Source organism: Mastomys coucha, unplaced genomic scaffold (assembly GCF_008632895.1).
Source record: "Mastomys coucha isolate ucsf_1 unplaced genomic scaffold, UCSF_Mcou_1 pScaffold16, whole genome shotgun sequence".
Lineage (NCBI taxonomy): Eukaryota > Metazoa > Chordata > Mammalia > Rodentia > Muridae > Mastomys > Mastomys coucha.
Genome location: NW_022196898.1, coordinates 19,448,239 through 19,460,112, shown reverse-complemented (window position 1 = coordinate 19,460,112; position 11,874 = coordinate 19,448,239). Strand labels below are relative to the sequence as shown.

The 11,874-nt window shown below is 43.0% G+C and overlaps 1 protein-coding gene across 1 annotated transcript; it reads right to left on the bottom strand.

Annotated features, from left to right (window-relative positions):
- Positions 1-1,061: 1,061 nt before the first annotated feature.
- Positions 1,062-2,144, bottom strand: LOC116094052 (TD and POZ domain-containing protein 5-like). Its single transcript, XM_031376023.1, has one exon. It carries the CDS (start codon positions 2,142-2,144, stop codon positions 1,062-1,064), a length of 1,083 nt encoding a protein of 360 aa, XP_031231883.1.
- Positions 2,145-11,874: the final 9,730 nt, after the last annotated feature.

The window sequence follows — 11,874 nt, the reverse complement described above, 5'->3', positions numbered from 1 at the left end:
GCCAAAGTACTTTAATGGTTCTGGTTGGCCACAACATGAAGAACTCTATTAAGGGAGCACAACATTTGGAAGATTGAGATTCACCTGCTTAAGGGGTATTAATTCATAATGAATCAATCTCTTCTAATGTTTTCTAAACACATAAAAGATTTTTGCATGCCTTGAAACACAAACATTTCTCTCCCAGAAGGAGTAGACTCCCTCCACTTTGGCCTACTCTTCTCAGTTGTCATAAGAGCATGATGGTGGAGTTCTCACTTGCCGACAACAAAAGCCAAGAAAATGTGAAAGGGTTTCTAATACTGGTAGGACAGCGAGGGGTCTGCACATAAATCCACAGCTGAGCAAGACTGATTGGACTACAAGTGACTTCTCTGAACATAAACATCTCTGGAATCCACAGACTAATTTCAAAAGTTTTATTCACATTATATTTTATTTGGTTAAGGTTTTTGTCTACAGAGCTGTTTGTAGCAGGAGACCAGAGGAGGGCCTCAGATCCCCTGGATCACCAGTTACAAGTGGTTGAAAACTGTCCTGTCAGTGGTGAGAACTTACCCAGAGTTCTCTAAGAGAGCAGGAACTGCTTCTGCAGCTGAGTTCCCACCACCTGAGTCTTTAAGAGCAGAGTCTTTATGGTCTGTTCCTTCTCCGATGAGTTAACATTCTTGCTCGATTTCTCCTTTGCTCTGGGCCTGGGCCATGTCTTCTGTTCAGTCCAATGCAGACAGGATTCTCTCTAGAAACTCGGGTTGTCTGAGCTTAGGACCAGCACCTACATTAAATCCCAGTTTCCAAGTCATCAGACAAAAATCAAACTAGAACATTAACAGGGTAGATGTCACATAGACTGTCCCAGACTCCAGTGATGCCCATCCCCACCCACCATTTTAACATATGACAGCTGTTTTAAATCCTGAGCCAACATGCTGCCTTTCCCCGGATCCACAGTAAATGTCTCGGCTATACTGTACTCTAACCAGAAGTCACTGGTAACAACACTGGTTATTGCTGTTGGAAGACAGGTGTCGGCTATAGCTGTCCATCTCCTAAAACTCATTTTAGGTGTTTGAGTGATGGCTCCAAGAAACACTGTGTGCAGAAGCCAGGGACTGGAATGCTTCAGCCAGCAAGCGGGGATGTGTTTTCACCATTGATTTCCACCCTGAGGTCTCAGAGACCTCAGAAGCATGAAGTGCAATGAAATCCAGGGCCTGAGTCTTCAGCTGCTTTGTGCCGTGGAAGTCAGCCAGGATGAGAGTGTGTGCAGCATTTTCCACAGAGAGGTTCCTGCAGAGGGCCTCCTCACACATGACCATCAAGCCCTCCAGCCCATACTTGTCAGCAGCTGTCAGCACACCAGCGGCCATGGAGTGACTGTGGAGGTGTGGTGCCTTCTCTGTGTAAATGAAGCCCATCAGCTCCTTGAAGACTTGGGGATCTAAGTCATGGATTTCAACTTGGTTTGTTAGGCTCTCCTTCATTTCATGTTGAAACATGGCTCTGAAAACTGGAGATCGAGCTGCTAGGATGGCCTTGTGAGCCCTGAATTCATGGCCAGCTACAAACAGGGAGCAGTCTGTGAACAGGGAATTTTCCCACAGCTCCCCTAGGTCATCTGCCAACGTGTGTCTTGGATCCTTGATTGCAGGTGTCACGTTCTGTCTAGGAATGCTAAAGAAGTCTCCTACTATGTTGACATTGCAGCAGAGGGTGAGCTGGTCTTCAGGGAGAAACCAGAGTGGATCAGAGAAGAGGAAATCTCGAAGGATGAACTTTTTGAATCCCTTGTATTGGTTTCGCTGAAAGCTATAGACAATTGTGCTCTTCTTACTTTGAGATTTTTCTCCTTGGGAATTTATGATCCAGAACTGGAACTTTGCCCAAACTGGGCGCTCTGGACAGCTGAGCAATCCTAGGTGAACTGACAGGTAATCTTTGCTTTCTTCGTCAACTCCATTTGGGTGTACTACCAAACACCATGCCAATTCATCACCAGCCTCTAATGAGAACACTGGGCTTGTGATCTTTCCCTTAATTCCATCCATGAAAAATGAAAAGTTGCTGATGGTCCATTTGTAGCAAAATTTCTGAAGTCTGATATGTGTGTAGCCCCGCCCAGTGGCATCCATGTCCCCTGACATTTCTGCTGAAGGTAGTTTAGAGGAAAAAGTTAATCTGAAAAGAAGTAAAAGTTATTTACCATTCAGCCTGTTGGTTACAATTATAGATACTGTTTATATTTTCATTTCAATTTCTCCTAAATTGCCCCTTCTATGATGTTGGAAACTTGTGTTTCTACACAATTTTCTCTCTAGGTTTCAATATTTGTTTTACAGAAGACAATACAGATTTGTAGTGAATGTTAAATCTCCCCCTCCTTCTCTCCCTCCTTCCTCTGCTGTCTGTCTCCCTGCCCTTCTCTCTGTTGCCCACCTCTCTGTGTTTTTGTCTCTCTTTGTCTCTGCCTTTCTGTGTGTTTGTCTGTTTATTGAATCTTAAATCTATGGTAACTAGTTTTGGCTATTCTATTCTACTTTGTAAGAATTTGGAAAATTTTAAGCTTTCTCATTTAAATTGTGTTGTATTTCTCTTGCTATCTGGTTATTTGTGGTATTAGCTGTTCTCAATGTCTCTGACTGTGGCTTGACCCTCCTGCAAACCATCTAAACAGTTCCATATCCCCTAAAGAAATAGAAGAAGTCATTAAAACTCTCCCACCCAAAAAAAGCCCTGGACCAGCTGGGTTTAGTGCAAAATTCTATCAAACTTTCAATGAAAACCTAATACCAATACTTTGCAAACTATTTTAGAAAATATAAACAGAAAGAACACTATCCAATTCGGACCATGAATCCACATTTATACTGATAATAAAACCACACAAAGATTCAACCAAGAAAGAGAACTTGTGACCAACTTCCGTTATGGACATCCATGCAAAAATACTCAATAAAATTCTTGAAAACTGAATCCAAAACATATCAAACTGATTTTACCCACTTCTCTCAAGTAGGCTTCATTCCAGAGATTCAGGGATGGTTCAATATATGGAAATCCATCAATGTAATTTACTCTATAAACAAACTCAAGGAAAAAAAAAGCCCACATGATCACCTCATTAGATGCTGAGAAAGCAGTTGACAAAATTCAACACCACTTCATGGTAAATGTCTTGGAAAGACCAGGAATTCAGGGCCCCATACCTAAACATAGTAAAAGCAACATACAACAAAACAGTAGCAAGACATCAAACTAAATGGAGAGAATCTTCAAAAACCCTCAATAAACTCAAAGGATTAGACAAGACTGGCCACTCGCACTTTCCCTACCTACTCAATGTAGTACTGAAATCCTAGCCAGAGCAATTAGACAACAAAAGGAGGTCAAAGGGATACAAATTGGAAAAGAAGAAGTCAAAATATCTCTATTTACAGATGATATGATAGTATAGTTAAGCTACCCCAAAAATTCCACCAGAGAACTCCTAAACCTGATCAACAACAAAGTGGCTGGATATAAAATTAACTAAAACAAATCACTAGCCTTCCTCTACTCAAAGGATAAATCATTGGACTGAGTGCATGTCAGGGGGAGGGGGGACAATGGAAAGGACTGAAGGAGCTGAGGGGGTTTGAAGGCCCATTTTGGGAGCACAGTATCAACCTTCCAGACTCTCTGGAGTTCCCTAGGACTGGATGACCAACTAAAGAGTACACATGGAGGGACCCATGGCACCAGCTGCCTATGTGTCCGAGGATGGCCTTGTAGGACATCAGTATGAGGAGGGGCCCTTGGTCCTGTGGGGTTTGATGCCCCAGTGTAGGGGAATGCCAGGAAAGAAAGATGGGTTTGAGTGGGTGGGTGGGTTGGGGAGCACCCTCATAGAGGCTGGGGGAGAGGGGATGGGATAGGGGGCTTCAAGAGGGGAGATCTGGAAAAGAGATAACATTTGAAAAGTAAATAAAGAAAATATCCCATCAAAGGGAAAAAAAGTGTGTTGTATTAGTCAGCATCATGCAGAGAGCAAATGTACAGAAATGAATTTCTCTAAATAAATAGAAGGAGGATATATGAGAATCACATTCAGGCTGAGGTCCAGCTAATATAACAATTGCTAAAGCCAGTACTTACTTAGTCCACAAGGTTTGAAGTCTAGGATGTTCTTCAATATAGACCAGAATCCTGAAGAAGTAGGTTCTAATGTCAGTGAAGAAATAGGCTTGCTAGTATGATCAGAGCAAGCAGGCAAAGACACAAATCTTCCCTCTCCTAAGTCCTTATATAGGCCCCAGGTAGAAGGTGTGGCCCAGTTAAAGGTGTGTCATCTAGTCTCAATTTCTGGATTAAAGGTGTGTGTGTTTTCCTGTCTCAAGACGCAGATTAAAGGTATGTGTTTTTCTGCCCCATGCATCTGCATTTGAATTGGATCTATCTACTTCATTTTAAGGAAAAAAAAAAAATTTAAAGGTGTACCCTCCAATTTTGTATGTTACTTAAGTCTGCAGAAGTCCAGACAGGGGGAATAGCCATCACCAGTGTACTTTGCTTACTGGGATCAATCTTCCATAAATGAAGGGATCTTGTCAATCTCTGCACAGCTGTTATTTACCATTGTGTTCATCTTACACTGATTCTGGCCGTATACATGATTAGGGAAGAGGTGTTTTCCTTTTCAGAAGTCTGAGTGTTCACAAGATGGAAGGCATGTGGAAGAGATCCTATATGGTGGGCAGGAGGCAGAGCTCCAAACCTCTGAAAGTGGTTTTCTTTTATCTTGGGTTCTATTCCAATCAGACACACAGACCTTGTGATGACTCCTTCAATTTGGTTGGTAGTCTTTTACTTCCCCCTCAGGAAGTCCTCATTGGAAATAATTTTTCACTTAAAGGTGTGGCTTAGAAATATCCTAAATGCCTCCTAATTCAATCACTTTAATTGTCAGGATTCACCTTATCAGTCTTGTAATCTTATAATCTTATAATCTGTATCCTCCTCAGGTGAGTTCTGTCCTCTTCAGACCTGGAACTGCCATCTTACTATATTGGTCTAGAAAGGGTGAGATTTTGCTGTATTCGAAGGGCTGCAGCACTCATTCAACAGACATTGAAGATTAGGGTTTGTTATTACTGTCCTTATGTAAAATAAACTGTAAATCTTTGCTTACATCTCTCATCTCTCCAGTTTGTCATGTCTTAGACCTACAGTCTAGAGGACACAGAAATAACTACAGCAATTCAATCAGCACATCCACTCCCAGCTCTCCTGTACGTCTGGCTCCAATGCTGCTTATCCCTCAGTACAGGTTAAATCAATCAATTGGTTTTGAGTTTTGATTCCTCCCTTAGGCTTATTGCTTCTATTAGCATCAGTGACTCTTTATCAAGTTCTTTTAAGACCTTTGTGGGAGGAACTCCAGCCTTAGGTCAGAGTCCCGGAAAGACCGGAATCACATTATTCATTGTTTCTGGACACTGGTATCTAAACTGAAGGTGCCCTAAGCAGACTTACTTCCAGAGGTGACAGAGCAGTTGACTTTCTAACATGATTATTGTAAAAGTAACTACTGTTCATCTGTATTTATTCTCTTCTCTGAGGCTTTCTGCTTCCACGTGCCATCCTAGCCTAGTCCTGGAAGCTACTAGCCTCTGTAAAGTCTTTCTGAGCTCTGGCTGGGTGATTCAAAACTCTTCTCCAGTCTGACTGATTCAATCTGGGTTCTTTTAGAGTTTTCTGAACTGCTCTGCTTGGCCTCATACTAACTTCTGTAGTGTCAGGGTAATGTTTGTGATCCTCCAAAAAACACAGACAGGAGCTGATTTGATGCAACTCACAGCAGAGTCTTTATTGTATTCAATCCAGCTCCCCTTCAACCCACCACTGTCAATGAAGATGGTTTTGGTAATGAGAGAACCCTGAATATCTATTGGGGTAAGGCTTTATAGTAAGCAGCAAGTAGGTGGAAATTGTGCAAGCATCTACTTGGAAGGCTAATGTGGTCTTTAACATAACTGACTGGTGCTGGGAGTCATATCACTGTGGGGATTAACCTAGAGACTGGAACTAGGCTCAAGATTTGCTGGGGGGACAACTTGGAGACTAATGATAGGTACCATCCTGTTAGTTTACCTGAATTCAAACTTAGGTCAGGTTCTTTAAAATGAAGTCTGAATTTAAAAGATTTGGCCTCTCATGTGCCCTTTCTCTTGTGACTAGAAGACCCAATCATAGGACTTCCTGAAACATCATTAAAACAGTTAGTAACAGGGTTATGTAATTGTTGTGCCCCGGGGCATGGGTAGGGGCCCATAAGTGGGAGACAGGAGAGAGTCTTGAGGATGATTCTCCTCCTGCTGGCCAGAGTCGTCTTCAATTGTAAACAGATGTTCAGAGGAGCCACACTGCAACTCTGTAGCACAGGGACCCTTTCACTGAAGCTCTCGTGACCCCTGGGCGTGTCTCTTGACTAGGGACCAATCCCTGGGCTAGAGTTGATGGAGTTCCAGAGGTGGGCCTGTTTTATGGAATGCACAAAATTTTAGCCAAACCCATTTGTGTACCCATTAAACACCCTTGAGATCATGTAATAACTTTTGTCATTAGGAGAACGAAACACAACTTCAAAAGGAATGAGTCCTATCTGGTATGTGGAGGTCTGTACTCTATAAAGGATGAAGGGGAGAAGAGTCACCTACTCACCGTCAGTCTCTAAGTTCAGTGTAGTTAAGGTCTCTTTTAGGGTTCAATTTATCTTTTCTACCTGTCCTGAACTCTGGGGTCTGTAAGCAAAATGAAGTTTCCAATTAACCCCCAGAATATTAGATAATCTCTAACTTACCTGCATCATCATCATGAGAAGTGATTTTATATCTGAATCTTGCTTTTCCAGTGTAATGGTGTGTCTAGGACTTGCTATGGTGGGAGAATTGGGTTCTGATGATGCCAAGTATTTCTAGTGCTACCTGCCCTTGCTAAATCTGACTGGAGCCTGTGCTTCCTGTGATCCTGGTTGTGTGAGAACTCCTCAGACTCAAGCTGTCTCTGTGATCCTATGATTCTGGGATTCTGTGACCCTAGGGTTGTTAGAGCACCTGGGAGTGGAGCTTCCTCTGGGTGTTTTGGGACTGGCTGTGGAGCTTGCGCCCAAGGGCCTGCTCAGGGCACCTACTGGCCCAGACAGACCAGACTGGGGAGGATCTTAATTGACTTAATTGAAATGGTAAGAACCAGCCTGAAAGAGCGAGCTAGCACTCCATGATTTGGGGCCCTGTACTGTACAGGAGTAGAGAAATCCGTTTGTGATTTCTTTATTGTTTCTATTTCCATTTTTAGATCCAGGATGGTTTTGTTCCCTTCCTTCACCTGTTTGATTGTGTTTTCCTGTAATTCTTTAAGGGCTTTTGTGTTTCCACTTTAAGGGCTTCTACCTGTTTACCTGAATTCTCCTGTATTTCTTTAAGGGAGTTATTAATGTTCTTCTTCTTTTGTTTGTTTTTTTGTTTGTTTGTTTGTTTTGAGACAGGGTTTCTCTGTGTAGCCTTGGCTGTCCTGGAACTCACTCTGTAGACCAGGTTGGCCTCAAACTCAGAAATCTGCCTGCCTCTGCCTCCCAAGTGCTGGGATTAAAGGCGTGCGCCACCACTGCCCAGCCGATTTACGCCCTTCTTAAAGTCCTCTATCATCATGAGAAGTGATTTTAGATATGAATCTTGCTTTTCTAGTGTGATGGTGTATCCAGGACTTGCTATGGTGGGAGAATTGGGTTCAGATGATGCTGAAAAGGAAAACTAAAGCTTTGAACCTGTGCTGACTAGGTAGAAAACTTGTAAGTCTGAGAATCCAGCACAGTCTTACCCACAAAGGCCTGGGAATGAGCAAGCAAGCTGTTAGATACCACAAGAACTGGCAGGTCAGGAAGACATAAAACTATAAACATAGAGGAAAACATATCTAGGCAAGCAAGGACATGTCCGGGCACACAAGGATATGTCTGGGCAGGCTCTGAAGAATGGACCATCTGGCCCCTTAGATATGGTTTGAGGTCAGCAGAAAGAAATTGTTGACTCAGATAAGTACCACCCACAGAAAAACCACACATAGCTTTTAGGAATTTCCCGCTTTGGACTGCATGTATTTTTAAACTAGCCAATCATGTATAGCCACACCAATTCCTTTGTTCCCCCAGACCCTTCTTCCTATAAATACCCCAGATCACTGAGCCTCGGGGTTGATCCCTCTATCTCCTGAGTGAGATATGTATCGACCCGGAGCTCCGCCATTAAAAACCTTGTGTGTTTTGCATCAAGTCTGCCTCTCATGTTTCACTGGGTGCGCGTGCTCCCGAGACTCGAGTGAGAGTCCCCTTACAGGGGTCTTTCAATGCTAAGTAACCTTGGTTTCTGTTGCTTATGTTCTTATGCTTGCCTCCTGTCATCTGATTATCTCTAGTGCTACCTGCCCTCTCTATATCTGATTGGATCCTGTCCTTCCTGTGATCCTGGTTGTGCCAGAAGTCCTCAGAGTCCAGCTGTCTCTGTGATCCTGTGATTCTGGGATCCTGGGATCCTGAGGTCCTGGGTGTGTCATAGCTCCTGGGAGTCAATCTGCTTCTGGGACCCTGAGATCCTGGTGTGGCCAAGCTTCTGGAATGCTTTGATCCTGTGATCCTGGGTGTGTTAGAGCACCGGGGAGTGGAACTTCCTTTGGGTGTTGTGGGACTGGCTGTGGAGTTTGGTGTCCAAGCTCTACTCGGGGCACCAGCCTAGATTGGAAGGACTCCTCTTTCTTTACTTCCTTTTTTTTTTTTTTTTGCCTTCCATAATTCTTCTTCAGAAAAAAAAAATTTATGGGCTTACTTGTGTTCTTGGGGTGCCCTATATGAACTGGAAAATAAAAATGCATTCAATTTTTATAGGAACATTTTGGAGGAAATTAAGACCACAGTATAACAAAACATAAACTGCTATCATAGGCTTTGCCACATTACAAATTAAATAGTTGGCTGTCGTACACATAAAACATCTGTTCACCCAAATTATAATGAATGAGGAACTAGAACAGAGCTGCTTTTTCCATTTAATCGTATAGAGGACAAAACGTATTAGGAAGGAACTATGTGTAGTGTAAACTGTATTACGAAGGAGGCTTATGAAGGAGGCGTGTATAGTGAAAACATACCATGTTGCAGGATATTTGATCACTCTGTGAACCCCAAGACTGCATTATTTACTGAAAAATCCTTGTTGTGGTATGGCTCAGCCCTAGTACACACCTTTAATTCAAGAGCTAAATAAAGTCAACCCTATGTCCAGCGGTGCAGCAAGCGTCCAAGCTCACAGGGAGTGAGCGTAAGAAAACAGAAAGGAGGGCTTTGAGCTGAAAGAGAGGATCTTTTTCCTCTGGAGCATCTGTGGAGTGGGAAGGTCAGCTGGGTGCTTCTCTGCCTTTCTGAGCTAGCAGCCTTTCACCAGTGCCTGGCTTCTGAGCTTTCATTGGTAAAATCGAACAGCTGGGATTTTTGTTTTTAAAACAACAATACTATCAAGGAGGAATGTTTAGTGAAAACATGTTATGACCGGAAATATGTGTCGCTAAAGCATACTATGAAGGGGGTCTGCCTAGTGTTTTCAGAGTAGTGCCTATTAGTGAGCTCAGTACAGTAAATTGAAACAACTAAATTAGTATCCTGGGGATTTGAAGTAGTTGCTGACTGTGGCTACTTTGGTGCTTAATTAACAGCTGCATAAAGCCACTGGAAAACACTAATTCAATAAAGCAATAAAAGGTGCAGGTGGCTCTTAGTCCCCAGCCCCTGCAGGGTCCTCTGACTGGACCTGGACCACTTCTGCATCTTTGCTTCACCTCATCCGCTCACTATCTCAACATGAAGACAGCATAGCAGGGTGATGCAACTATCATCTTTGAACTCTGGATTCTAGACTCCTTATAAAACAGGAGAGGACACAAGTAATTTCTTTTGAAATAGCTCATCATCAAATATTTGAAAGCCAGAAAGGCAAAATAAAACACCAGGTCCCGTTGCTTGAGAGGAACATAGCTAGCCACTACCTCTTCTCCTTCCTCTAGATCTCCACACAGACTTTTGAAATTATCACCAAGGTGACAATATCTACGGAGTCCTGATGTGGTTTTGCTCTTTTTGAATCACTCTGATACACTATAGAAGAAGAAAAAACTTCCTTTCTGTCCCTTTGGAAAACACATGCACTGCTATGGTTTAGATATAAAATCTGCCCTCAGAACTCCACTGTTGAAGACTTGGCTCCCAACGCTCAGAGACCAGGATTTAGGGAAGTGATTGTATCACGGGAGCCTTTGGTTAATTGGGGTTATCCAATTATGGATTCATACTTTAATGATGTTATTAGGACATGACAAAAACTAGGAGGTGGGGCCTAGTTGGAGGAACTGGAGTCACTAAAGTGTTGTACCTGGAGAGGTAGGTCTTGTGCCTGATGCCTCATGACTCCACTTCTTGGCCACAATGAGCTAAGCATTGCTCTTCCTTGCTCCTTTGCCCCAGTATACTTCCTGCCTTTCCACAGGCCCAGAGTGACCATGAACTGAAACTCTTGAGTCAAAATAATTCTCTTTCAAGCTTTTTTAAAAATTTATTTATTCACTTTACATCCTAATATCAGCCCCATCCACCCGCCTCTAGTACCCTCTCATGAAGATCTTCCTCTCAATCCCACCTTCCCCCTCTCCTGTGAGAAGAAGGAGTCCCCCTCTGGATCATTGCAAGATTAGGTGCATCCTCTTCCACTGAGGTCAGACAAGGAAGCCCAGTTAGGGGAACAAGCTGGCAACAAACTCAGGGACAGCCCCTGCTCCAGTTGTTGAGGAACCTGCATGAAGACCTAGCTGCATGTGTGCTGCATATATGGGGGTGGGGGGTGGGGCCTACGTCCATCCCCATACTTGATCTTTGGTTAGTGGTTCAGTCTCTGGGAGCCCTCAAGGGTCCAGGTGAGTTGACTCTGTCGGTCTCCCTGTGGAGTCCCTGTCCTCTTTGAGTCCCTCAATCCTTCCCCCAACTCTTCCACAAGACTCCCTGAGCTCCATCTAATGTTTGGCTGTGGGTCTCTGCATCTCTTGCTATTGTTTTAATTTATTAATGTATTTTGACACTTGAGAAAAGCTGAAAGTAGAGTGAATCTCAAATACTGGATTATCTTCCCCCTAAACCCAATGACATGAAAATCTTCAAATTATTCCACATTTTTCATTCCCAAAGATAAAGGGGATGGTATATACTAGTAGAAATTATTTTCAACATATTCAACATATATTATTTTCAGAACTAGAAAAGTCTAAAACAAATAGCCAATCAGCACTACCACCTAGCCTGACCCAACCTCACAGGCAGCCAATCAGGAGCCGTAGAAGCTGCCTAACCACTTAGCTTGAGACAAGTATAGCTAATCAGCAAAAGTTCCCCAAATCCCGCAGAGTCTTAGCTAATCACAAAGGTACCTATAAGTCTGAATATACAGCCAACCAATCAAGGGAAAGAAAGGTAAAAGTCACTCACTTCTACCCTAAATTGCAGGGTCAATTTAAGGCCACACCTCTATCTTCCATACAGATTCTCTGCAGAATAACTGCTCTTTGCTGTTGCATACTATTTGAGCCTGGGCATCATTCTTCACGAGCCATGGACTTTTACACTATGCCACCCTCCACAATACGTCACCCTCCAGTTTATCCAAATCAGCTGTATTTATTGCCATTAAATCCAAAATGAAATTCTTTTAGGAAGAAAAACAAGACATTTATATCAGGAAGCCAACTACTACCATCTCCTAGCTTGGAGGACAGAAGATTTGAAGGTGTCTGTTGCAGAAAAAAAAA

Bases quoted from the DNA above. Each gene is read 5' to 3' on its own strand.
- LOC116094052 (XM_031376023.1), bottom strand. From the start codon at position 2,144: ATGTCAGGGGACATGGATGCCACTGGGCGGGGCTACACACATATCAGA.